This window comes from Convolutriloba macropyga, chromosome 14, assembly GCF_964194025.1.
Source record: "Convolutriloba macropyga chromosome 14, txConMacr16.3, whole genome shotgun sequence".
Classification (NCBI taxonomy): Eukaryota; Metazoa; Xenacoelomorpha; order Acoela; family Convolutidae; genus Convolutriloba; species Convolutriloba macropyga.
Window position 1 is genome coordinate 26,776,717 of NC_134481.1, and position 27,401 is coordinate 26,804,117.

Genomic DNA, 27,401 nt, shown 5'->3' on the forward strand with positions numbered 1-27,401 from the left:
CGAATAATGCGGTAAATGCATAGTGTGCTGTATTTTTTGGTGCACACATTATTGTTACATAGTGAGAAAATGCGTCAACTATAACGAATATATAGTTGTTTCCTTCTGATGTAGGATAGATTGGTCCTTTTGTGTCTAACATTATCATTTCATTAAAATACTTTTTTGTTGGTGCTAATTGTTCTTGTTTACTTTTTATTTTTGTGTTGGCGAATACCTTGTTTGTTTGGCATGGGATACAGTCTGCAATAAGAATTTTTATCCATGTTGTAAGGTTCGGGAAGTAAAATTTTTCCATTATATTTCGTTTTGTTTTTTCGAGTCCTGTGTGACCTACGAGGTCTATGCAATGATTTTCGTAAAATACGCATAGCAATAATGTTAATGGTAAGCAAATTCGTTGTAATGACTTTTTGTGAACATTTATTTTAATTTTTATTAATTCTGTTGTTTCGTCAATTATTTTTGATTTATATTTCCGAAAGTAAGCAAATAATCCTTTGTTGCCACGGATCTCCAATGTTACTGAGTGTGGTTTGTTATTGTGTTTTTTCCACATTTTCACTCTGTGTAGTACAGGATCTAATATTTGTGTTTCTTTAATAAGTTGTTCTGTTACCTTCGTTTTTTCGTCATAGAAGATATCTGATATTTTTGCATTTTCGTATTCTGAATTTTGTTTTATAACATTAATCAGTCTGAGGTAATCATCGTCGTGATGAATTGTGTACGGTCCTTTTTGGTTCTTGTTAATAATAAGATCGTCTTTTTCTATTGTTGGTGATTGCCAATCTCTTATTTTTGGTTTGTATTTTGGTATTAGGTTTGTTTTTGTTTCTGTATTGTATTTCTCGTATGAGATCGGATTATATGTATTTTTATCTATGTTAATCTCAAAGTAGTTGTTATGTATGTTTGCTAATACTGGGTAATGTGTTCGGTCTGTATTCTCATCATACGGATTATTGCAAACGCTGTATTTGCATTCGAGGTTATTTGTAAACGGTGTTTTTGCAAAGAAGAATTTAATGTTTTCTGGTAATTCTACTGTTATATCTCTTGTTTTTGTAAAATGTTCTTCGTCTATTGTTCTGCTTAACAGGTCTGGGAGTGCTAGGTTTTTTCCTTCTGTCCAGATTATGTGTAAGTTTGGGAATTTCATCAGTATTAACTGGAATCTGTAAACTCTGTGATTTGGTTTATTTTTCTGTGTAAATAGGTAGATGATCGGTTTATGATCTGTAAATAGTACAATAGGATGCTTCGACCCTGTTAGTAGGAATTCATATTCTGTTAATGCAAAAATTATTGCAGAGCATTCTCTTATTAGTGTAGAGAGTCGCATTTCGATAGGTGTGAACAATCGAGAATTTGCTGATATTAGTTTCATTTTCTTTTCAGTAGGGTGTTGTTGGAGTAATGCTGCTCCAATTCCTGTATTCGATGCGTCTGTTATAATGTAGAATGGCTGTGTAGTATCTGGCATTGTTAATTCTAAGTTATGTGTTATTGTCTTTTTCATTTGTTCAAAAATCTGTTGATGTTCTTTTGTCCATTTGAAATCTGTTTCTTTGTGTAAAAGAGTATAAAATGGTTGAAGTATTGGCTGCATGCCATAAACATATTTGGCAAGGAAGTTTATTGTTCCTAAATATCTCTGTAAGGCTTTCATACTTTTTGGAGGTTCAAGTTTTTGAAAACCATCTATTCGTGAACTGAGGGGTTTTATTGTTTTATTTTCAATTATGTGTCCATGAAATTTAACTTTCTTTAACATGAAGTATGTTTTATCGGGTGCTGCTTTTAAGTTTTCTTTTAACAATACTTTGTGGTATTCAATAAGTGTATCGTACATGAGTTCGTATGAGTTTGTTTGAATGAAAATATCGTCTACGTATGTAATTACTGTTCCTTTTCGTATTAAAGGATAGAGAAAATGTGTTAGTATTGAAGCAAAAGCTGCTGGTCCAATAGATATTCCGTAAAATAAACGTTTGAAGCAATATTGTTCATTGCCTATTGTGAAGTGTGTGTATCTCATAGATTCTTCATCAAGAGGTATTTGGTTGTAGGCGCTATTTAGATCTGCTGTTGTAAATATTGTTCCATTTATGCGTGTTAGTGCCACGTCAACTGGTTCGATCGGCCAATTACATTTTGATTCGTCAATCATACTGTTTAAGTATCTCGCGTCTAGTACTATCTTCAGTGATTCCCCTTTTCGTAATATTATTACTGGATTTGTAAATGTATTTCCTGTTGATAATTGTTCTTTGTTGACTGGTGCAATTATATCGTATTTTTTCAAAACATCGAGTAATTTTTGTATTCTTTCTCGTAAATGTATCGGTACTTTACTTATTCGTTGTTTTTTGAAGATTGCATCTTTCTTTATAGGGAGGTTCAGTTTGACTTTTGTTTTTCCCACATCAAATTTTGTTGTTGCGTAGACTTGTTTGTAGTCTAGTATAATTTTTACTACTTTTTCAAATTCATCTTGTGTTAGATATGAGTGTTGAAAATCAAACATTTGAATGAATTCTTTTTCGGATTCTGTATATTTGTGGATATTAAATTTACATTTGAAGTTCGGTTTTCGTTCGAATGTTGCTACTTGTTCAATTGTTTCGTTTTGTTGTATGTTTAATATCTCATTGATATCATTCTCGTTTTCGTAAGTAAGAAAATATAACGCTGTAAAGAAGTCTATTGAATTGGTTTGGTACATCTCTTCGTTTTGTTTTATGAATGTAATGTTTTGATACATGAAACCAATTAGGCCTTCATTTATTGTTATTTTATGTTGTTGTTTGTTTATTAGGAATATGTCTATAAAATGTTCGGTTTCTGATGTAAGATCTTTAATATCGGTGAATGATATGTTTTGATATTTGTTTATCGGTTCAAAATAGTGGTTGGAACTGTAAAGTTTCTTTCCGTTTGAATTTTCCATTTGTTTAAATATTGGTATTGGAAATGTTATGCATTTATTTTGTTCTCTATCTAGATAGATTGTTTCTTTGTTGAAAATTGGGTAAAGTCTAGAATAATATGGGTATCCTTTTGTACTGTTCATAAAAAATGTTATATCATTATCTAGAATTGTGCTAGTGTTTATTGTTAGTTTGTTTGTGTTCACGTTTATTGTTTCTATGTACTCCTTGAAAAATGGAGTTCCTAGAATATTGTGGTTACATTTTGTTATGTAGAAATGAATATTGAAATTGTGTTGTAGTTTGTTTCTGTTGTTTGATACTCTATCTGTTGTAAGATTTAATGTTATAGTTCCAAGTGTTTCTATAGTAGTATTATTTGCTGCTGTTAATGTTTTGTTTGCTCCAGATGTATTTCTGGGTTGTTATATTGTATCTCGTTCCAAGTGTCCTCATTTATGAGATTTAATGTTGCTCCAGAATCAAGTAGGAAATCGATTTCTAGTATTGGTTTTTGTTTTGTGAAATCTTGTTCAAATTTATTACATTGATACATTGGTAGAATCCATGTCGGGTTGTTTTCTAATGCATTCACTATGTTGTTACATGTTTCTCCGTTTGCATTGTAGAATTTATCAAGTATTTCCTGGTCTTCATTCGATGAATCTGATGTGTATTCGTATTCATCTATGCCTGGTGGATCTTCGTTTTGTCTCTTAGCTTCTATGCTATTTATTCTATTTTTGTTGTTATTATTGTTATATTTATGTCCATTCGATCTGCGATCTTGTGATCTATTTCTGTTATTTTATTCTCTATTTGATGAATTTCGTCTGTCTTTTCTAGCATTGTTACTATTAGTATTTGTGCGATAGTTGTTTGAATTATGCCTACTATCGCTGATTGATCTATTTCTGTAGTTATCTCTTCTACTTGAATCTCTACTATTGTACCTCTGTCTATCATAATTATTATTATAATTGTTATTTCTGTTATTATTGTTATTATATGGTGATTGTGGTCTTGTTTGACTGTTATATCTTGAATTCGACCTACTGTTGTTTCGACTGTTATAATCATTGCTTCTGTTGTAGCTGTTTGTTCTGCTTCTGTTATAGTTATTTCTATTGTAACTTAAATTTCGGTTGTTATAATTGTTAGAGTTTTTGTTTCGTTGATCATTCGGTGTATTATAGTTATTTCGTGATTGTGGTCTATATGTTGTTCTGCTTCTAGAACTGTTATAGACTGGTGACGTCGATGGTAATTGACGTCCATTAACATTATTTGAGTCAATTCTCCGATTTGGTAAGTTTTGGTTGTTTCTCATATGACCGTAAAAGGATTTTTCTTTTGGTCTTGGTATGCTTTCTCTTCTTGGTCGTTTAAAGCATCTGCCTTTTGTATGCCCATGAGAGCTACAGTAACTACAAAATAATGCAAATTTTGGTCGTCCTTTAAAGTTTTTTCTGTCGTAAGTATTGTTAATTCCATTAAGGACATTACAAATTGTTCCTTCAAACTGTTCTAAATCGTTTTGGTTTAAATCGTTTATATTGTTACATGCTATATTCATTTGTTTAAGGTCGTCATGAATACTATTTGTTGTTTGATTAACTTCATATAATCGTTTGTGATTGTTTGTTATTGTTCTTGTCAAATCCATTTGGTCTATTTTGTCTACTAAGTTTTTGAATGTCATTTCTGGTTCTCTTGGTGTTTGTTCATGGTTTGCATGTTTTTTCAGTTCTGCTGTTTTTAATTCGTTATCCAAACACCTAATAAATGTTTGGTTCATTACGCTGTTTCGATAATCTTCTGTATATAATGAATATGCTGTTTTGACAAGTGTTTCTATTCTTAGTGCAAGTGAGCGTAGTGACTCGTTAGTATGTTTTTGTAATTGTTGTAATACTATTTTTGCTTGTTGTTTTGATTTTTCTGAATCGAACATGTCTGAGAATTCTTTACAGAATATTTCCCAATCTAATTTTGTTTCACTCGGTAGAGTTGAATACCATTTTTGGGCTGGGCCTTGTAATGTATGTAATATTAAGGCTGCTCGTTTTACTTTCCATTGATGGTGACCTGGTTTGTTAACTGGTTCTATGCCACTGCTAAATATCATCGCTGCGACTATACTGTTCAAATATTCTTCGACAGTATATGCTGGATCTGTGCCATCGAATGGTCTTATTGTTGTTGGTACTGACCCGCTACTTATGTTTTGTTCAATTAGTGGTTCTTCGTTTATGCTCATTGATGTCAATTGCTTATAAAATGGGAGTGGAGGTTCTGTAACTGTTGTTTCTCTTTCTTCCGTTGTATTAGAATTAGTAGTTCGTAAATTTGATACTCTTGTTCTAGTTTCGTGTCTATGATTTGTTAAATAGTTATTCTCTGTGTTTCTATTTTCTAAGGGTCTATTGTTTTGTGTGTTCATGTCATTTATAGTTTTTTCTAGTTTGTCAAACATAAACTGTAATGCTTCATCTTGTTTTCTTTCTATGTTCTCATTTATTTGTCGAAATCTATTTTCTATGTTATCTATTAATTTATTTGTATGGTTTGTTACTTGTTCTGTTATTTCGTTTTTTAAGTTATTATAGTTTTGTGCTTCTTGTTCCCAATTTAGGTCGTTATTATCCGTTAGAGTATTTATATAATTATTATTTCTATAGTTGTTATTTTCTGTCAATTGAGTTTTCTTTCGTACTCTTTGGTTCACTGTATTTGGTATCCAATTGTGAAATCTTATTTCTTTTTCTCTTTCTTCGGAATCCGAAATAAATATTTCATCTGTAATTGTTTGTTGATATCCAAATAAATTTGATGTTAGCAGTTTATCTGGTTTAATTGTTGATTTTTGTTTTGTTTGAAGATTTGTATTCATTTGAATATCTTTCGGTGTCGAAGTTGTTGTTACTGTTTTCGATAGGTTAAATGTGGTAGAACCCATTTGTCCCTGATCCAATATTTGTATATAATTTTCTAAACCTTGTATGTAATTTATGCTATCTGAGCATACTTTTAATGTGCTTTCAAAATACGGTGAATAATATTCACTGTTCCAAATTTGTTTTAGTTCCTCATTGAGTTTTTCAATTTCTGTTCTGAATGCTATTCCAAATTCTTTTCTTTTTTCGTTAATATGTTCAAAATTATCTAACCAGAATAAGAATGTGAACTCAGAAATTATTTGTACTACATCTAAGGTAGCTGATTTCGATTCTGTTTTTAATTCAATAATCCTTGTTAACCAATTGTTATAATTTGTTATATCGTTTCGAAGTTTATCGTTAACTGAGTGTATAGGTTTTTGATGTTCATTTAGATACTCAGATGTATTTCGTAGTAATTCGTATGTTGAAGTCGGTATCGCTGTTATTTTTGTTCGATCTTGGGATTCTTCGTGTCGTTTTAAAAATGTTTTTAATATGTTTGGTAACGTTATGTCGTTTTGGAAATTATAGTATATTCGTTTTTGTTTGTTTTCGTTTGTTAATGAAAATATATAGTTTTTATTTAGTTGGTCTCTTCCTAGTAGTATTACTGGAAGATAATGAGCTAAATGATATCTATGGATACTTATTTGTTGTATATGTTTTGTTTCTTTGAAGAAGTTATTCTTCAAATTTATTAATATTTTGTGTATTGTTTCGCGATTTTCTAAAGGACAATCATCAGAGATTGTAAATGGTATTAAGTAATTGTTATAACTGTTATCATCTAGTTGTTGATGGTAATTACTGGCCATTGTTATCTCTGTAGTGTTCTTAGTTTAGAGGTTATTCTGTTTTAATTGTTAATTTTTCCGTTACGGATAATGAAAAATAATTGTTCGTTATTTCAAAATTAGTCCGGCACTGGTCGCACCAGATAAGACGTGTGCTGAGGTAGGGTTACCTAGGGAGGTTACTCTAACTCTGTCTTATGGAGTCTCAAGAATATAGTATATCTTAAGGCTTACCTGACTAACTAAAGTTCTATTCCTCTAGTCTGTTACTCTTCTATCTGAGCTTCAGTAGACAGTGCACCGGCCGCAATGCTAAAGTCTAACGTATATCTCAATACAAAACAAGAATGGAGTAGAGAGAGAGAAATATACTTTATTATTATATCAGGTCTGACTGGTACCGACTAAAGGGTAAAGTTGTCTTGTTGTCTCTGGGAATAACAAATAAACATTTAAGGGAAAGGTATTTCCATAATTTCAACCAATCAGGGTTGAGTATTTTAGTATTTATTTATTAAATAAAACAAGTTTATAAATCCTTTTGTTGGAAGTCAACACTGACTCCATCGGGTAATTAGATCGGATTTATTCTGTCGGCCTTTATGTATTGCTGCATGACTTTTACTGTTGCTTTGTTGTATATGACCTCTATACTTTGTTGTTACCAATTGGCCTTTTGTCTGTCCTTGCAGAGAAAAGATTGTTCAAACGATTCTCATAAAAAGTTCCCGATTGGAACAGTTAGAATTTACTTATTGTAACCTTTCTTATTTTATCCCTACTAGTACTACTTTGAAAATTTTGAACAATTTGCCTTCGCATCCGTCATCTTGATAAGAAGAAATTTGCGGCCTGTTTTTGTCTAATTACTTCCACATTGACTGACTAAATGTGTATGCCCAAGCATGTCAACATTTTTTGGGCAGCGTCTTGCTTAGATTGGCACTCACCACAGGATAAAAATTTTGACTATTAAATACGCAGCTCTTTTTAATTGTGCATGTTATTTTTGTTTTGTTTGCTTTTCAAAGAAAGGGGAAACCTGGCTCGAGAAAAAAATCGGAAAAATTTGTAAGAAAATTGGTGAATAGTTGTTTTTTTAACCGCAAATTTCGTACATAATTTTGCGGTGAAATGGGGTGAATGCGGTGAATTTATGTAAGGTCATCATTCATCGCTAGAGTAAGAGGTGAACTTACAAAAATTCACAACAGTTCATCGCTTACTACAAGTTTTTTCTCAAGTCCTGCATGTCAGCCACTTCCTCTTCCACTGCGCCACTTCTCACTAAAACTAGCATTTTTGTTTTGAATTTAAATCAAATTCACGATCAAATCAAATCAGATTCAAGATTATTCGCTGGTAAATTTTCCTTCCGTGCGTCTTTTAATAAAAGTATATTAATTTCGTTGAACAAAAGACAATTCCAGGCGTTTTCTAAGCGGTAAATTTATGTTATTTCACCACTAAGTTAAGCGGTGAATCTGTGTAATTTCATCGCATTCACTGCTGATCTCACACAATTTTAACACTTTTTTATAGGCCGTGAATTTGTTTAATCTCACCACTAAGTTAAGCAGTGAATTTATGTAATTTCATCGCATTCACCACTTATATTTCATAATTTAGATACTTTGTCTCAAAGCAGTGAATTTATATAATTTTACCGCTAAATTCACCGGTGAAACTATGTAATTTCACCGCTACCAGGTGATAAAGGTTTTTTCACGGCGTTCATCCCCTGATTTATGTAATTTCACCGCATTAACCGCTTATCTTACAAAATTTTCCGCATTCACTGCTTATCCTACAAAATTTTCCGTGTTCACTGCTTATCTTACATAATTTTGCGTTGAATTGGCGGTGACACCTCGACCAGGGAAAGTGCAGAAATCACTTCACTGTGTTCATTTATACCTGGATTGAGGTATCACCGCCATTCAACGCAACATTATGTAAGATAAGCGGTGAAGAGGGAAACTTTTGTAAAACAAGCGGTGAATGCCGTGAAATTACATATATTCCCCGCTTAACATTGCGCTGAAATTACATAAATTTGCTGCTCAGAAAAATGTGTTAAAATTGAATGAGCTCAGCATTCAATGTGGCGAAATTATTAAAATTCATCAATAAATTATTGGTGAAAAAACATGATTTCTACGCTTAGAAAATCTTCGAAACGTTTTTGTCCAACGAAGTAGAGATACATTTATTAAAAGACGCACGGAATATTTGCCCACGAATAATCATACATCTTTTTGAAATTTTTTAAGCGGTCAATTTATGTAAATTCACTACTAGATTAAGCGGTGAACTTACAAAAAAAACCAAATTTCACCGCTCAAATTTGTAATTTCACCGCTAATCTTACAAAAATTCAACGAGCATGATTTACAGAAAATAGAGTGAATTTGATATAAATTCAAAACAAATATGCTTGAATTTAGTGATAGGTGACGCAGTGGAAGAAGAAGTGGATGACATGCAGGAGGTGAGAGGTTCGAATCCGTGTAAGGACGGTAATTTGTAGTAAGCGGTAATTTGTGGCGATTTTTTGTAAGTTAACCGCTTACTCTCGCCCTGAAGTTAAATCATTCCACTGCATTTCACCTCAAAATTATGTACAAAATTTGTGGTGAAGAAAACAAATTTTCACCGCTTATCTTACATATTTTCCCGATTATCCCTCTACCCGGGTATTTATAGCTCGCGAAGATAGGGGTGTTGATAACTCATTTGATTGGCCATTGATGCCTACTTTTCAAGAATCGCTCTAAGTCTATAACCCAGGTTGAGGTGCCAGACGGAAGTGACCTCTGATCAGACCCAAGTCCAACGCACACGGTGTGTTTCCAGACCAAAATTACACAGTCTGGGAGCGCAGAAAAAGGATGATCAGAAGTCACTTCGGTCCGGTCTGAACAGAGGTCACTTCTGGATAGTAAGGGTGTGATGAGACGTCGTATCCGTCTGGGTTGGTCTAATCGAGCGCATATTAGTCTGTTTAAAGAAGATTTGGAGCTGCATGGCTTTGATCAGAACCAAAGAGGTCCTGTTGACAACACAAGCCGGTCCCCTGAAGAGGAATTTTTGAATAACTGTAGACCACAACGTTTCTTATGGAAAATTGTATAAGTTCATCCATTGAGTCAAAAATACGCACTATTGTTATACTAAATATCTCTTCTCTCAACAGTTAGATTTTCTTTCATTGGCAATACTTTTAGAATTGACCGTTCTATAGATGAATTTGAAATTACAAACATCAATTTTTATGAAATGAAAAAATTATGGCAAAATTAAAAAGATTCGTTCATATTGATAACCACTCACGGATCAGAGGCAATTTCGAGCGCACGATATTCTGATTAAGCGTGACACTCGAGCGCACAGTAGTCTGATTTGAGCTAATTTTGAGAGCACAATTGTCTGGAGACCGGACATGGTCTGGACCAATGTCGCACAATCGTCTGGACAATGGACTGATTGCTGTCTCATCAGAAGTCATTTGCGTCTGGCCAGGTCTGATCAGACACAAACTCGAGCGCACCCGTGTTTCGAGCGCACTTCAGTCTGATCAGTGGTCACTTTCGTCTGAGATGGTCTGATCAGAGGTTACTTTTGTCTGGCACAGTATGATCAGAGATCACTTCCGGATGGTACCTCAACTGCTGCTTTTTGCTGTCTCTTGGCAGAGCAATCATCTCTCATTAAAAATACAAAAGAAGCATTAAGAAAAATGCGCTCGAAATAGCCTCTAATCTGACCAAATTGCGCTCGATTTCTTCTCTGTGCGCTTGAAACTGCCTCTGATCAGACCAACTCAAACGCAATCGAGCTTTGATCAGACCAAAATGAGACCACTATCCAATTCAGACTTTTGTGCGCTCAAACCAATTCCCAGACTATGATTTTGGTCTGGGAGCATACCGTCTGGACTTTTGGTATGGACTTCAGTCTGATCAGAGTTTATTTCCCTCTGGCCCTTTGACTTTGGTTATTGTTGACCACCAAATTACGTTTTTGTACAATGTAAAAATTATAATATATAATTAGTACGGAAAAAATCACGCATTGTGACGGGGAAAGTGCCCCAATCAGGATATGTGAATCATTTTTTGTCACCGGCGGGGACAACCCAATCCGTTACGAATCGTGCGGTACTTTTCGGTGGGAGAAAACTGGTATATTTAATTCCATTTTAGCAACGAAATTTTTTCCGTCAATTTAGTGCTCAGGCAAAAAACCTGTAAAATTATTGCCTATTTGATGCTGTTGGAAAAACTTATATTTCCGCCTAGTTTGTACATTAGACAAAAACTGATTAAGAAGGATAAAGTCCATTAACGAAGAAATGATTGTCTCTAGCTTGATAAGTTTTATAACAGTTGATATCAATTTTTCGCTTTTTAAGGAAAGCAAAGGCTGACTAGTGGTGTTTCAGGAATGCTGCTGGCAAATAAAATAAATTCCGGCGGTTCAGATGTTGACGGAGTTGGTGTTGTATCTGCTAAGAACAAATTTGGCAACGTTTTGATATCAAGAGTTTCAGGATTTCCGGGAATCCACCAGAAGCAGTTGTTAACTTCTAGTCCCTCCAATAGCCCTCCTGGTTTTTATGTAGTGGAATCATAGTTTATTATAATGGTCGTAAAAAAATTTCCTCACTTTTTTTCTATTGTATATAAATTCACGTATATATCTTGTAATACGATCATTCGTGTTCCAACTTTAGTTCCAGAATTGTGTAATAGGCTACTTAACAAACTTCAAGCTAGAATAGGAAAATATACGTGTATTGGATTGTTTTTATAGATAATTCACTCAAAAAAGAGCTCCAAAAATTACCGCCATAAGGGCTTCAGTTATGAAATTTAGAATTTGTTCTTATTTCAACCAACCAGAAACCATCAAGTTTGCTTATTAAACCTCATGCCTGCTTAACTGCAAAAAAGTTTGGCTACAGAGTTGATAAGAACGTGAATTTCTGTGTTCTTGTCATAACTAATCGGAGAAGTTTTGGACATTCAAAACAACATCCAATTAACAAAGTCAGTTTTTTTGGTACCTCTTTGATATTCTTTGACACTAACTTTCTATTTCATGAGCCAGTCAGCTGCTCTTTTTGAAATGACAAAAAATTTTTTTTCGATTGCAGGTACCTCATCGGAGCGAGTTCGATCTGTACCTTTTTCCGGGATTGAAACGAATTATTTATTTAGTTTTGTAAAAAATGAGTTAGCTAGTAAAAACAATCCGGCATGCGTTCTGATCTACAACTTTTTTGTAAAAAAAATTTGAAAAGCATTGAAGAAGAATGTCCGCATCTTAGACAGCAAAAAATTAGTAAGACTGAAATATTTCATGGCCGAAAGTGAATATTCTAATGACTTGGAAAGTTTTGAACAAGATATTGCCCTCAATTTGCGTCAATATGGAGGTCTGATTGGTATCTCCTCACCTATCAAGTACCTTGAAGTGCTGAAAAATTAACATCTGCAGGTTGAATTGCACGATGAAGCCTGTTAAAGAATTTGGTATTTAATTAATTTGAGGAAAAGTCAACATACTAGTGTTTTAATGACAAAAAATGTTTCAAACAATTAACTCTTGAGTTAATCGAGTCGCGGAATTAGCAACCAACAAGATATCAAATAAAGAAGTTCCATTTTTTAGTTTTTATTATCTTTTGAAGCATCATCAAAGTTAGCTTGTTTTTCAAACTTCTTTGTTTTCACATTGCAAGAATAACGGCTTGAACGAAAACTAACTAAGGAAGTTTTTGAGCTTTATGACATACCGTCCAGAAAACCTCCTACATACAATATGACAGATTCCCTCGTGAGCATATTCAGAGAACACTGTACTTATTTGAAATAATAATGATTCTAGCAGTGAATCAATGTAGCATGAATGAACTACTTTTTATCTAGTTTTATATCTTTTTATCTACATATTCACAGAAAACACCTGGGCAAATTTTAAGACTAACTTTTCTAAGGAGAAAAATCATTTTAGAAGGCAAGTGGAGAGTAGCTGCGAGTTAAATTTTTCCCAAATAATAGGAACCACCTTAAAACCAATCACGTTATCAAATTCTCTGCGCAGGATTACAATTTTTATCCAAAAAATTATACAGGAGGGAGCCGCTTCCAAAATTAACATAGGACGGACTCCCTGGAACTAGCGGGAAAGAAAAATTTGGAGCATATAGACAAATTCTGACAAGAGGCAACCGGGCATCTGAGCTAAAATTATCGATGAAAAAAAATCAGCATTTTGCTATAATTTGTCTAAGAGAATGAAGGAATTATGTTTTTAGACAAAAGAAATATCATGTGTTTTGGTTTTCAAACACGATAGAACCCAAGTTCAAATTGGCTATAAACAGCTGGATTAGTTGAAAAACCAGATTTTTGATAATGATGATGTAGCGGAAACCTACATAGCCGACTATCCGTTTGAAGTGCGGGCAGGGGAAAAATAGACTTTTGTGCATACAAGTGTTAGTGATTATCAATAATTCGCCGAGCTAAAAGCCTCACCAAGCGGGTCATCCGTTCAAATCAATGATTGAAAAATGACAGTTTGTGCGCAAATGAACCGAACCATTAAGTATTTTTTAACATATCAGAATGCAACAAAAAAAAATAAAAACCTTTTAGTCTGTTGAAATCCTATTAATAACAAAAACTTGACAATTGACCAAATGGAGGACTATTATTAGAAACGAGCACTGTCATCCTGTTTTATGTGACATAACTGTCACCATGGTAGCTGAGATAGAGCTTTAGCTTCCGGAACTCGACGTGCAGTTGTAGATGTTGCCCAAAAATTTCATTGGTGAGCTTCAATGCAATTTGGAAAAAGAGAAGTTCAAGCAGCTACGGGGCTATTTGAATTGGTCACAAAAATTCTAAAAGATGCACTTAGATCTACTGCCACAAGATCCGTGAAGGCAAAAGTTGTCGCTCCACGTGGTTTCTTTAAAAATTAAACAAAACAGTTTTCTAATATCTCGACAAATCATTCAAAAGAAACGACCCGTACCACAACGTCACTCCATTTTTTATTTAATAATCAAAAGAATATTAATTTGACACAAAAGATAGCAACACTTTCCACTCAAAAACAACCTCTGGTTGTTACGTTTGATATTGCATTCACCCAAAATAAGGAACCCTCTTACTCGGAATGTGGACCAATGATAGATTCTGAATTACTTGGAGACAGGAACAACTATGTTGATCTGCAAAAGTTCTTACTCGAGATCAAATGCTTATATAAATTGTAGAAAAATGCTGATCTGAAGACGGTACACAATTGAATAGCCATATTTCAGCAAGAACTCCCTCCATTCTTTTTCTGAATGCACTGTTTCTGCAAATGCTGTAATGATCTTAAACACAAAACGGTAACTATTCACACGAAGCTTACTAGAAGCTGCTATTTTTTGAAAAACCATCGAAAAAAATGGTCGAATTGTCAAGGATTCCATTGCGAAGAAAAGTCGACAAAAACTGACATAACGGACAACTGAGTATTTGCTGAAGAAAAAGACTCTGTAGCAAAAACACAGAGTTATTCAAATGGTAAATCGAGCCAATGATATAGTTAAACGTGACAAATACTTATTCAGTGGTGTTACTATTTGTGATTTTCTCAGAAGAGCGTCCAATGATTTAGCATAAAAATGGCACCAAACAAGAATTACAGCGTGATAATTGCTGAAGCAATTACTCTTGAGGAAAAGCTTGACGCTTGAAGATTGTTTGCTAAATGCAATTTAGAAAGTTCTTCTTAAAACATATGCACTTTACAGAAAAACAGCTTTCTATCACGAATTTTTCTGGTTACAGCTGAAATAAGAAGCTGGAGTCGGCTTGAAGTTCTTTTTGGAGAGCTTTTTCGAAAAAAGGTTGTGACAATGGTGAAAAACCAGCCGTCATTCTCGGGCCACATAGAACCTTTTTTAAAAAAAGAACATAGAATCTTTTTTACTATCATAAACTCAATGTGAATGAGTTTTTTATATATAGAAACGGTTTGCCAATTCTTTGAGGACTCAAGTCTACAGTATTCAACGCGTTTAACTGAATGTTCTAGAATCTTTCTACCTTCTCGATAAAGATAACCACTTTGTTTTTTATCAAAAAGTACCAATACACGTTTTCTAGCCTTTGAATTGAATTATGAAAATGAGGCACCGCCTGATTTAAAGGATACTGAATTGACCAAATTTTCAACATCAGTTGAGCTTACATTTTGTGTACCACTGGTCAAAAAGTCGAGATTTTGTTTCTAGCAGAAAGGAGTTCCGCTTTCTGTGTTAACACTGAAAAAGACTGATGAAAATATTTATTATCATTTCCCGAGACGATGAATAATTTTACTTAGTGGTCAAGCGATCTCACCAAAACTCTAAACTTCATGGAGTATTTGCTGCGTAAACTTTTCCGAAAGCTGTTGCCATTTTGTGTGGAAATGGTAAAGCGTCAGTTTTTACATCCGACTCTTCTTGAACGCTCTGGATGCTCAAATTCAGCAGGCAGAATATCAACTTTGTATTCCCATCCTAATTAAATTTGACAGCAACAGATTTCGATAGAAAATTCTTTTTTTTTCGTAGTCAATAAAACATTCGCCAAAATTACCACACCCCTTCACATTTTCTTATTGCTTTTCTCCTGTCGCGTGAGGCCGCGTGCATTGTCGACAGTCCACGTCGAAATTAGTTTTGATTTTGCAGCAGTATTTTGCTAACTATTCGCTAGTTTTCCGAACGCTGATAAACTATTCACAAGAAATTTTTTTATAAACAAAACCAATAAATTTAAACTTCTATTGGTTCCAACATCTGTCCCTTTCGATTGTACGAAAGTTGAATGTACAACCCTTGAATGTAGAACTTGGTTACTTCTTTATGTCCTTTCGTTTTCAAAAAGGTTGAAGGTGCGATAGCGACAAGATGTTCTGTAATGCACTCCTTGTAAATCAATGGTTGAAAAACAGGAAAATGTAGATGTGAAATACAATAAAACCTCTGTTAATACAATCGTTTGTTAACCATCTGATCCGCCCGTTTTATCAGTTTTCGTATTTCAGAATTCATTGCTCCTTTGTGTTATTTTAAATTCGTTTTTTAAGCTTGCGCCGCATTCCCTATTAGAGAAATAATTGTCATGGTTCCCCTTGGTTCAAAAAATGTTCTTTTGACATTGTTGTTTTGTAACAGTTCTCTAAAGAAAATTGCTTCTTTTCTTCAATACAATTTATCTCAATTCCAAATAGCTTGTCGGTGCAAAGGTTGATGCCGTAGCTTGCCGCCGGAAAAGCAATTGAGTTGAACAGATGATGCGCCGAATTAAATTTCAGTTTTCCGCAAGATGATATTTTGATTAAAATTCGCGACTGCTTGATCAGTTTCTGTAACTAGAACATTTAAGTGCTGTCCTGGTGATTAAAAAAACAAAACTTGAAAAAATAACACCTAGAAAACAAAATGTGTTAGTAAACTCGATTGCTTTGCCTGATTGAAAGATTTCATCGTCGCTTTCTATAACTTATCTTTCAAATTTGATGGCTTTTGTTCTTGCAATTTACGATATTATCATTTAGATTTCACGATGTTTAAAAAGTATTAAAGACAAGAAGGTTCATTGGGCAACATAAGAGCCAAATGACAAATTTTTATTATTTATAATAATAATAATAATTATTATTATTATTATTAAGAGCCAAATGACAAATTTACAAGAAAATTTTATAATGTCTATTATTTACAGAGTTTAGTTGTTTAATACCATTTATGAGGTTGTAAAATTTTGGAAGCGGTGACATTTTTAAAACAGAGGCGTAAAACAATTATGTTATCAGACCACGTTTACAAACGCTGATAAACTATTTATTTGAAAATTTTATATAAAACAACAGTATAAACTTATTCCTCTGTTGGTTCCAACGTTTGGACCTCTCTTTTGTATAAGCTTTGATTGTAAACACAAGTTAATCATAGAATTCGGTTGCAACTTTTAGCCTTTTCATTAGTAGCGGAGAAATACAGTGAAGTTTCACTTAATTAGTGGTTTTAATGATTCCTCTGAAACACACCTCCCAAGCTTCACTTAGAATTTGTGTTATTTTAGGAGTCACCTTTTTAGATTTCAAAAGAAGAAGAGGATTCAGTTGAACGTCAGGTCCGGCCGTCTAATATACAAATTGTGTTTAAAATGTCAGTTTATTTACGAAGTGTGATTGTTTTTATTCATATTAGAGTGTGCAAACTTTTTGAATAGGTCACATTTTTATAATTAAAGCGAAGTATGGTATATGACCTTTTCGTAAAGTAATGCTTTCACAAAATTTAAAGACGGACATACAGCAGAACTAATTCAGCAGCTAGTTTCCACAGATTTTTCTGGCCGCTTCTTTGAGTTCGGGGGTTGTCTTTCTGCCCATGTTGGTCAAAAAACATCACTTTTGTAGACAGTTATTTGTTGACGTGTATTTAATCACACCGCGCCAGCGGGAAGTTTTTTAATCGGCGGTACTTCAAAAAAGCAGCAAGCAACATCAGAGAGCAGGAAATAACTTCTGAAACTTCAAAAATTGAGAAATGTTGAGATCAAAAATCTGTACCCCCTGATATCGCGAAGAGAAACACTGAGAACCCAAAGGTATTAGTATTTCTTTAAAATAAAATATAAGCTATCCACAAACGTTGTTTTATCAATACCACAAGTGTGGCTACTAACACTTTTATGGTGCATAACTTCATTTTTTCATGTATTTTTACGTAATTGCTAAAACTCTTTTTTGTTATTTATGTGATCTTTTAGTTGTTTATTCATGGTCAAATGCCATACACTGGAGGCCTTTGCTGTTAAGCACTCCATACAGCAGAACTAATTGAGCAAACAGTTCACACAGAACTTTCTTACCACCCCTTTGAGTTTGGGGGTAGTCTTTCAGCCCATGCTGTTTAAAGAACATCAGTTTGTTGAAAAACTTTTTGATGTATATTTACTCACTCCGGGCCAGCGCTTCCAGAATTTTTTATTGGCGCAACTTCTAAACAGCAAAATAAAACATGAGAGAGCATCAAATAACTTCTGAAACTGGAAAAAATTGAGAAAAGCCAAAAACGATCAACGCTGAAAATTTTTGTATGTTGGGACCGAAAATCTGCACTCCTCAGTTTTGGGGATAGAAACACTGAGGACCCTAAGATACGAGTATTTGGTTAGGATAAATTATAAACTATCCACGAACGTATTTTTCCGTTGTTTCATCAAAAACCAGGTTGATTTCTTTGCCTTGCCTTTTTCCCAGTCTAGTTTGCTGTAAATCTTAACTGCTGTGGGATTTCTAAAAACACAGTTCACAATTAACAAAACCAAGATATTTTTCAGAGCTCACAAACCGCTTAAGATCTTTTAACACAATTTTGCATTCATTGGCTAAAGTTCCATCATCTAAGTACCATTAATTTATTTCCGACTGCACAATATTCACAAGTACTTGAGTTGTCTCTGTAGAAAAGAGAAGCGCTTCATGATCCCCCTGCTGCGTCCCCTTTTCAGATGAGATTATTGCAACGCCGTGAATCAGGAAACTAGGTTTTCTGTAGGTTAAAAAAGGAAAAAGATACAAATTGAGTCTTCAGCATGCACATGTTTTAACAAAGTCTTGTTGTTCAGGGAATTAAATGCAATTTTAATATCCAACTTAAGCAAAGTATTCGTTTTAGGAGACGGCTGTTCAAGTATGTTTCGGAAAACATGTGCCGCGATATCTTCCCGTTTGCGAGTGCCACATCCAACTTGGTTTTTTTTTTCAAACTTTTCCTTTTCTTCGTCTGATACTTTGGATCCAGCGGGTTTTGCAACAACACTCCGCAAGGCTTTTGTCACATTCTGTTGGTTGAGCTCATTAGAATTTATGGTCTATTGTTAACCAAACATTGGAACATTTTAAACCCTTGTTGTTTTCTAGTTTTTCACTTTGTCAGAGATTTAAATTTACGCAAACACCATGCTAACAAGTTTTTCAAAAATTGCATGGAATCCCGTTTAGAGCTCCAGATGGCCTAGAGCAGTTTTCGGCCTTGCTCAAAACGTCTCTTTTTGGCATCATTAATAAGTAAAGGAGTAGTAACGGAAGAAACGAGCATGCCCTATCACTGAACCGACTTTAACAGTGAAAAACAAGACTTAAAAACACACAACACACGATAAAAAGGAATGGTCTCAACGGTTCACAGTCGAAAGAGGAATATTCAGCACAACTGTCGAGGCAATAAACGAAACAGCGACAGAGGGTTCCGACGTTATTTATTTTGACAACAGAGAGGCTCAAGTGAATTGGAGCAAGATCAATATGATCATTTACTTTCTCTGAAACCATTTTATAACTATTTCCGTTGTTTGCTTTTTTTGTTGTTTGCAATTTTTGTTGTTTGCTCTATTTCGTTCCTTTACGTGACAGCTGTGGGTGTCTTTTTCAGGTCTTCTGGCGTCAATTTGTCATGTCCAGGTGTCTTGTTGTTTGAGAACTTCTTGATTGTGTCTCTGACCTCTAACTCACTTACGTCTGAAAAAGCTTGTCAGCTCTTTTGCCATCTCTTCTGCTTTCGGATCGGTAAAGTGGTTTTTGAAGTGTTGAGTGATTTTACCTAAATCTGTTTCCTTGCTTTGGTCTTTAGTTCCCGTTGATTACCTTTTTTAGGGCTAAGGCTGCTGTGCGTTGTTCTTTGCTTTAGTAATTTCTACTGCTTGTTATCACTTCTCTTGTTGCGAGGAATGCTGTTCGTTTTTTGATAGCATTTTCTTCTATTTCTTTGTTGTTTCAGGCCCACTAACTTTTTTTAAATTGACTAGATCCATCTTATCAAGGATTTTTTCTTTCCGTCTTGACCTCTATAAGCAATTGATCTTACACTTGATGTTGCTCTTTTGATTTTCTTTGCCTTGCCTCTTCCCCAGTCTAGTTTGCTGTACATCTTAACTGCTAAAGTCTGCGATCCGTTTCAACACTATTGACTTTGTAGTTCCTCGTATTTTAGATTGAGAACTTGCCACCGCTGAGACTATCTGGTTGTAGACTCTTTTCCGGTTGATTAATCCTTACAATATCTTAATGTGTCTGTCTTTGTGCTTGAAGATGGTGTTTGCCGCGAGAAACTTGGGCTGTCTAGGATTTCGTATAGCAATTCCCGGTAAGCGTTCCTCATTCTTCTTCCGACTGAACCCACGGGCCCTCCTCTTACACATCCTAGTTTGGCGTTGAAGTCGCCCAGAATTATTTAATTTCAATATTTTATCTAGTTCTCGGTAGAAATTCTCGGATTCCTTGGAATTTTTTGCTGTTATCCCCATGTGTGGTGCGAAGCAGTTGATGAACACCATGCGATTTCTCTTGATATCTGTTTTCAAGTTGGTCTTTAGATTTTCCTCAACAGGTTTCTCAGCCCACTTTCTCTTTTCTCAAAAAAGGCCCATTTAATTGATATCAAATGCTTATTGGCATTAGAAAAAAAAGAAGAAGATAGAATTAAGCATCAGAACACACTCACAAATTGTCCAAATTATTTATGGATTCAGAAATAGACAATGAGTTTAATTGTTTAAGAGTTTATAAAACTTTTGTAAAGGTGTCAAGTTTAAAAAGTGACCACAAAAAAGAATATGATCGGTTGACCAAAAGATTTCTTCTTTCGCAAAATCTGCACACACATAGGTTTTTCTCCCATTGGTAACAACCTTCCATACAACAAAAATTATTGTGCAGTCCATTGGCATAGAACATGGCAATTATTCTCCTCTGTTTTGGCGGGCACTCTTTAATGCGTTTATATCATGAAACATCAATTTGATTGAAATCGTTTTGATTGAGCTGTACTTGCTTACTCCGCACCAACTTTTCCAAAAAATGGCTTCTATTTTTCGGTATCGTTGTTTTATTTCGATTTCAAAAATTTCATTGACGTACGTCTCTAATTTGTAAGTTCCGGCTGGAAAAACAATTTAATTGAAGAGTTGTTGTGCTCAGTTGAAATTGACTTTCTGCAGATTCATCTTTTGGTTTATTGAATCTACTGACTGATAAGCTTTGTTCATTAGATGCTTTAGATTATGACTGGGTGATAACGTGCTTGAAAAACTAAACCTAGATAACACAAGGTGTTAGTAAATTCAATTTCATTTTTCGATACAAAGAATTTTTCATCAACAGCTAAACGGCCACCTCTTCCGAATTTCTCGAATGTTTTTCAAGGTTTTAATACGATTTTAAGCATTTTTTTAAAAAAATTCTTGTAAATTTTTTCATGTTTTCCGGCACCAGAGGCCCTGCGACCGGCTCCAAAGTTTGATAGTAATCTGTTGTTTTTTTTCAAAGTCAATGGAATGTTGATCAATGTTTTTTATGACTCCAGTTTTAGTAATTTCTGAATAAAATTTAAATTTTTTTCTTTAATTTTTGAGAAGTTTTTATCCTGTTTGAAGTGTATGGACCTTAATGAGCCAGTAAAACTATTTCAGGCTTGAAACTGGGATACTGGAGAGCACTCACTGAAAGTATTTTTGGTGTTTGTTGTAGTGTAGGTCAACAAATATTAGCTCAAACTGCTTCATATAAGGATCATTGTAAAGATCTTGTAATAAACTTCAACATTTCGTTCGAAAATTTTCTTAAAAATATACAATTATGTACTACAAATGTTATAAAAAAGTTAAGTTAAGTTAAGGTAATTTTACCTTAACACAGTTCAGGTAATTTTTTACCTTAATTCAAGTTAAGCAAAAATTAGGTAATTGTTAGCTTAATTTTACCTTAACAAAGGCTTACCGGAATCGATTGAATTTTTTAGAAGTTCCTAGAATTGTTTTAAGTGGGGTCTCAGACAAATGTAAATACATATTTATTTTATCTTTTAACAATTTGTAAAAGTTTTAACCTGACGGTGAACGTAAAGTTCGAAAACGCTTGTTTTAAGTAATTTTATTTTGACAAATCGGTTTCTTTTACATAACTGTAAATTTATATTTACATTTCTTAAATTTATATTTCTTTTACATAACTGAATTAAGGTAAATTTACCTGAACTTTTTTAGTGTGATGCATTTTGTCTTGTTTATATTAATTTTCAAATAGTTCCTGCTACAATAGGTGTTCAGATTATTAACTTCCTTGTAGTTGGCATTGGCTCTGGCTCCCAAGCACTAGGTCATCAGCGTAAAATATAACATCTAGAGCCTTGCATTTCATTTCAAAATATAAGTCAGCTATGAATAAACTAAATAAGAGTGGTGTTTGTCTCCTTTTGCTACTCCTGATTTCTGTTCAATCTCATTTGAAAGGAATTCTACATCAAGGATCTGCTGGACGTTGCATTTTAGCACTGATTGTATTGTGTGTAACACATTCCCGTGGAGCCCCATTTTTATCAGTTTTGTAAGCATCAGGTTCCTGTTTACGAAATCGAAGGCTTTTTCGTAGTCAATGAAGCAGGCATTGCAAGGTGTGGTAGTGCTTATTGGCATTGCAAGGTGTGTTTCTCTTTAGCTTTTTGATAATTTCGAAATGGACATGTGACAGAAATAAAATTTCTCCATCTTACGATCAATGAGGTTATACGTAGTTTTCTTTCCAGGCACCATTTTGCTTTGGTAACAGTTAACAAATATGACTACAGATAGTAATTCTTACAATTTTAGTAATATAAATTTGGCGGTGATAAGTTGATTCAAGGATGAAGACATTTCAAGAATACCTTCCAGAAACAGAAATCACATACAGCTGTGTGCATTGTCGGGCTAACTTGGCAGCTCACGAGGATCTAATTTCTAAGGTAAGTTTACTCTTAAATATGCTATGATTTGTTCGTATGATTTTTTCCAGCCAAATCAAAGTTTTAGGTTGTCATTGAAGCACAACTACTAGATTTTAGTACGGGCTCAAATTGTTAAGTGCCAAAAATTACGAAGCTGGAAATTGTTTCAGAGTTTCCAAGGTAGTCAGGGACGTGCTTATCTGTTCAATCAAGTGTAAGTTTCTGTTTTCTATGATGCTATCCATGTATCTGTTGTTATTTTTAATTATGACTTCTCATTTATAGGGTAAATATATCATGTGGTCCGTGCGAAGACAGAATTTTGCTGACGGGGCTGCATTCAGTCTGTGACATATTCTGTGATTGCTGCAGAACCACACTCGGTTGGAAATATGTAAGTTTTCGATAGATATATTTTTAGTGCTTGAGTGTTATTGCTTGGGATTTGCTTACGGGTTGTAGATAATAGGCACCCTCTAAGCTTGGGAACACTCATCGAATCTTTTCCTCTTTCCCCCCAATAATATAGAGACTTCCATGTACATGAGCGTAAACAATATGGCAGCATTTGATTTGAAAGTAATACATATATAGCACCTGCGTGCTGCCTATAATGATAGAATCTCCAGAAAACTTGGTTTTGTCGATTTTGACCTTCTCGTACACTTTTGAGATCTTTTCCGTTTGTGCCCTACCCCCAGCGTAGCAGGTACATATTTTTGTACCCCCAGCAATGCGCGTCATTTTATTACCCAATGATTTACAATGTAATGGAGCGTGTTCAGCATCTGGGGGTTGCAAAACTGGATCTTTTTCGATCGTGACCCCACCCCCCGTATATGATACACCCCCAGTTAAAGATATCGTGCCATTACATAGAAAATCAATGTGTAAAAATATGGAACGAGAGTCGGGGGAAATTTCGAACGCCAGCAAGTGTCTCACTGGTGAACTATCATCCGGAATATTATCACCAAACGATACAATTAACGGAAAAACTGTATATGAGTTGCTCAAAGAGAAACAACCGACTCCTTCCCAAGTCAACCTCAATTACATGGTCGAAGAGAACACGTTTGAGTCGATCCCGTACCACCCTGCAATCTTCGAAAACACAGGCGCATCGGCTGTTAAAAAGGCAGCCTTGAAAACACATGGCAGCCACGGACCGTCCGGTTTAGACGCAAACGACTGGAGACGAATTTTCACTTGTTTCAAAGAAGTTTCAGCAAACATAGCGAAAACGGTAGCCAAAATTGCTATTCTTCTGGCAACTGAAAAACTATCTGAAAAGTCTCTCGAAGCGTACAACGTATGCAGACTAATCTCCTTAAACAAAAACCCCGGTGTTCGACTTATTGGCGTAGGAGAAGTTCTTCGTCGCATCATAGGCAACTGCATCATCAAGCGTATCGAAAACGAGCTACGCTTCTTGGGCGGCAACACACAACTTTGGCTAGGCCAAAAGTTCGGGATTGAACACGCAATTCACTCTCTGCGCTCGCAATATGAAACAACTGAGAATGAAGCTGTTCTCCTTATAGACGTAAAAAACGCCTTCAACTGCCTGAACCGTAACTTGGCAGTTGAAAATATCAAGAGAATTTGCCCTGTCTTGAGTTTTGTTGTTCAAAACTCATATTCAGCCCCGTAGGATTTATATGTCGGAGCGAAAACACTGCGGTCTCTAGAAGGCACAACTCAAGGAGACCCCATTGCTATGGCTATGTTTGGAGTAGCCACCCTACCCTTGCTCAGGCTTGTCCAGAATACGCACGTGATGCAAAAATGGTACCCAGACAACGGCAGCGCAGTAGGACGTTTGGAGGACTTACCCTTGTTCTTCAAACAACTCACTGAACATAGCTATTTTGCCTACAGCGTGAACAACCCGAAGTGTCAATTAATAGTAAAAGAGGCGTCAAAATTCGAAGCTCTCAGGTAGTTTGAGGGGACGGCAGTTGAAATTAATAATGGCTGCCGCGCACTAGGATCTGCAATTGGCAATGAGAAAGCCCATGAGAACTTAAATGTAACCATAGCTGGAAAAAAATGGGACAGGTAGCGAAAACATCCCCTCAGAACGCTTACGCATGCGTCACAAGAGGCGTGAAACAAAAATTAAGTTTCGTGTCCCGGACAACGCCAAACTCATACAGACGCAGAAGCCAACATTCAAACGCACGTCCTACCGTCGTTATTTGACTCTCAATCCGCACTCTCATTTCTTTGACTCTTAATCCGTTGTCTCAATCCGCACAGCGATTGTATTCGCTACCAATCCGGGAGGGCGGACTTAACATCAAGGACCCTATAGATTACGAAACGGAGTACGCTGCTTCGCTGACCGCATGCGCTCCTCTTGAATATGAGGGTCGAGCAAATGCTCATCGCACCCAAGAGAGCATAGCGCACGGCCAACGAACCTCTACGGAGCTCTAAAAGAGTTATAGTGCCTTGTCTTTAAAATTATTTGCGATGCAGTGATGTTTATGTTTATATTTCTCATGACACAGCTCTAAAAGAGCTATAGTGCCTTGTCTTTAAAATTATATACGATGTAGTGATGTCTCATAGTGGGGGATCACTACTCATCCATTGGATTGTCCTACGCGGCTTAACAGCAACCTCCCCCCTTTTCATGACCAAGCGGTACGGATAAAGAAAAAGAAAAAAAAATTCAACCTTGAGACGGGGTTTCTAGAGCTTAGCATTTTGGTGTAAGGGGAGCTAGCGGAGGGGAGCTAGCGGAAAGATCCTTTTCGTGGGATATCTGTTTTGCCTCCTCAATATTAAACGCCACAAAATAGCAAAATTTTACTCTTTGCCCGCCAAACCGCTAACAGGCCAGTGTTCAAAACTCTTATGTTGTGGTTATTGCGAAAATCCTCTTAGAGCAAAAAGTAGGAGGATGTGGTCCATGTACAATTTTTGAGTCTGGCGTGTCCATCCATTTACAATGCATAATTTTAAATTATCAATTCACATTTTTCAAAAATCAGCCAGAAACTACCATTATCAGGACAAAAGTTAGGTTCGAGCTCTTGCTTAGCTCCGTGGCGCGCGATCAGTGCCCCGGCGCCCGTTGCCGAAGCCTCTGTTGGAGCTATAGTAGAAGAGAGGCGGCTATTGTCTCAAATCACAAGATAAGTACTAAACCGTGGTTGAAAATCATCACTTGAAAAGTTATCCTATCTTTTCTTCCTTTATTCTGTATGTAGTGCTCTTTGGTGTTCGATTACTGTGGGAATTTTTATATAAAAGACAAAGCCATATCATGTTGCATTCAGGTTTTTTTAAAGAAATTTACAAGATCTTTGTCTCGATGTCTTCTTAGGTCAATCCGTCTTTTAAGCTTGAAACATAATCTTAGAAGAAATTTCTTCTGTTTGTGGTGTTGCAAGTTGCAGTCACCGGTTGTATTGAAAACGTGTATTGTCAAAGGCATTACAGCCGTCTGATATGTTCTGAAAACTATGAAAGGCCTTGTTTATGCCTAATTTGATTGACAATGGGACCTGTGAATAATGAAAATTAATCCACAGGATGACACAATAACGGGTAAAACTGAAAAAAATACGAATTATTTTTGCAACCAAGTTGTATCAAAGTAGTTAAAACTTATATATGAAGGGAAAATCACTGAAACCTGATGTTAGTGACTAAGTGAAAGGTTAACAAAAACATTAATAAAGACTGGCCAAATAGATTGCACTCATTCTATATAATACATTAAGGTCAAAGTGGTTGAAACCGTTCTTTATGAATAGAAACGATTTAATAAACTAACAAATTACACACTAGAGCCAACGAGAAATGGCGTTGGGAGACTAAGAGAAAAAAAACAATGGAAACAACTACGAAACTGATGGATTTTTATGTCGGTCAAGTATGAGAAAGCCCTTCCCCTAAAAGGGTAGTCGGTCAACTCGTGGGCAGCAAGTCAACTCCTCTGTGTATTTATAAATCCTGACAGTAGTAAAAAATTGAAGCATCAGATGCACAAGATAGAGAAATTAAAGCATCTGAATTATAATCCAAAACAGATATGGTAAACAGCAATCAAAGAATAATGTGTAGTGATTTTGAATCAAGGTTAGAAAAAATATAAAGCATTTAGCACAACAGCCTCCCCTCCTCTACAATGGTTCCTATTGACGCTTCTACTGCACGGCGCCGGCGCATTGAGCGTGCGCCACGGAGGCAGATTATGGAGCTACGCACAAGAGCGAAATTTATTTTAGCTACGCAAAAGAACGAAACTGATGTAATAGAGAAAAAAAGTTTTAAAAATAAATAGTGTAAGAATCATTGAAAGTGTTGGATTTGAATTGAAATCATAAAATCAACCCGAATATGATTTATTAGAGAGAATGAAATCTGTTGTTAATGTCACCAGGTGACAGAACAACAAAAAAGTTCAAGAACGGACAGAGAGCACTAATATTCGATGAAAACAAATAGCGTCTATGTCTTAAAACTCATCAGATGTCGTATGAGTAATTTAATTTAAACAGCTTCAAATTTGCTATATAGTATTGCATTTTGCGCACAGATTCAAGAGAAAAACAAAACTGGGAATAGAAGTCAGATACGTAATGGAATAGGTCAAAATCAAACGTTAAATTTTGGCTGGAGTGAAGCAAAAACGTTAATGCAAAAATAATCAGAACACATAAATAATACCTACTTGGGTAGATGACGTTGTCTATTGATAAAAATATTAATTAAAAAAGCAGTATTGTCCCTAAAGTTCAATTAAAGTAATCAACAGGTAAACGGGATAAACAGTTAAGGCACAGTGGGCATTTAGTTTCATTAGAGGCCAAAAGCCGGATTTAGTAGTCCTTCAAGAGTGATGCAGTTGCTGGGAATGCCCTAAATCAAGGCTAAAAGGTCG

At 35.2% G+C, this 27,401-nt stretch overlaps 1 protein-coding gene across 3 annotated transcripts in view; it reads left to right on the top strand.

Moving 5' to 3' along the window:
- Positions 1–22,332: 22,332 nt before the first annotated feature.
- Positions 22,333–27,401, top strand: part of LOC142353520 (protein yippee-like) — a 36,470-nt gene continuing 31,401 nt past the window's right edge. For all 3 annotated transcript variants that reach the window (XM_075405778.1, XM_075405777.1, XM_075405776.1), the window contains exons 1-3: positions 22,333–22,519; positions 22,672–22,715; positions 22,787–22,895. In XM_075405778.1, the coding sequence (XP_075261893.1) occupies positions 22,421–22,519; positions 22,672–22,715; positions 22,787–22,895 (252 nt within the window). In that variant the 5' untranslated portion in view covers positions 22,333–22,420. The remainder of the gene's footprint in view (positions 22,520–22,671; positions 22,716–22,786; positions 22,896–27,401) is intronic.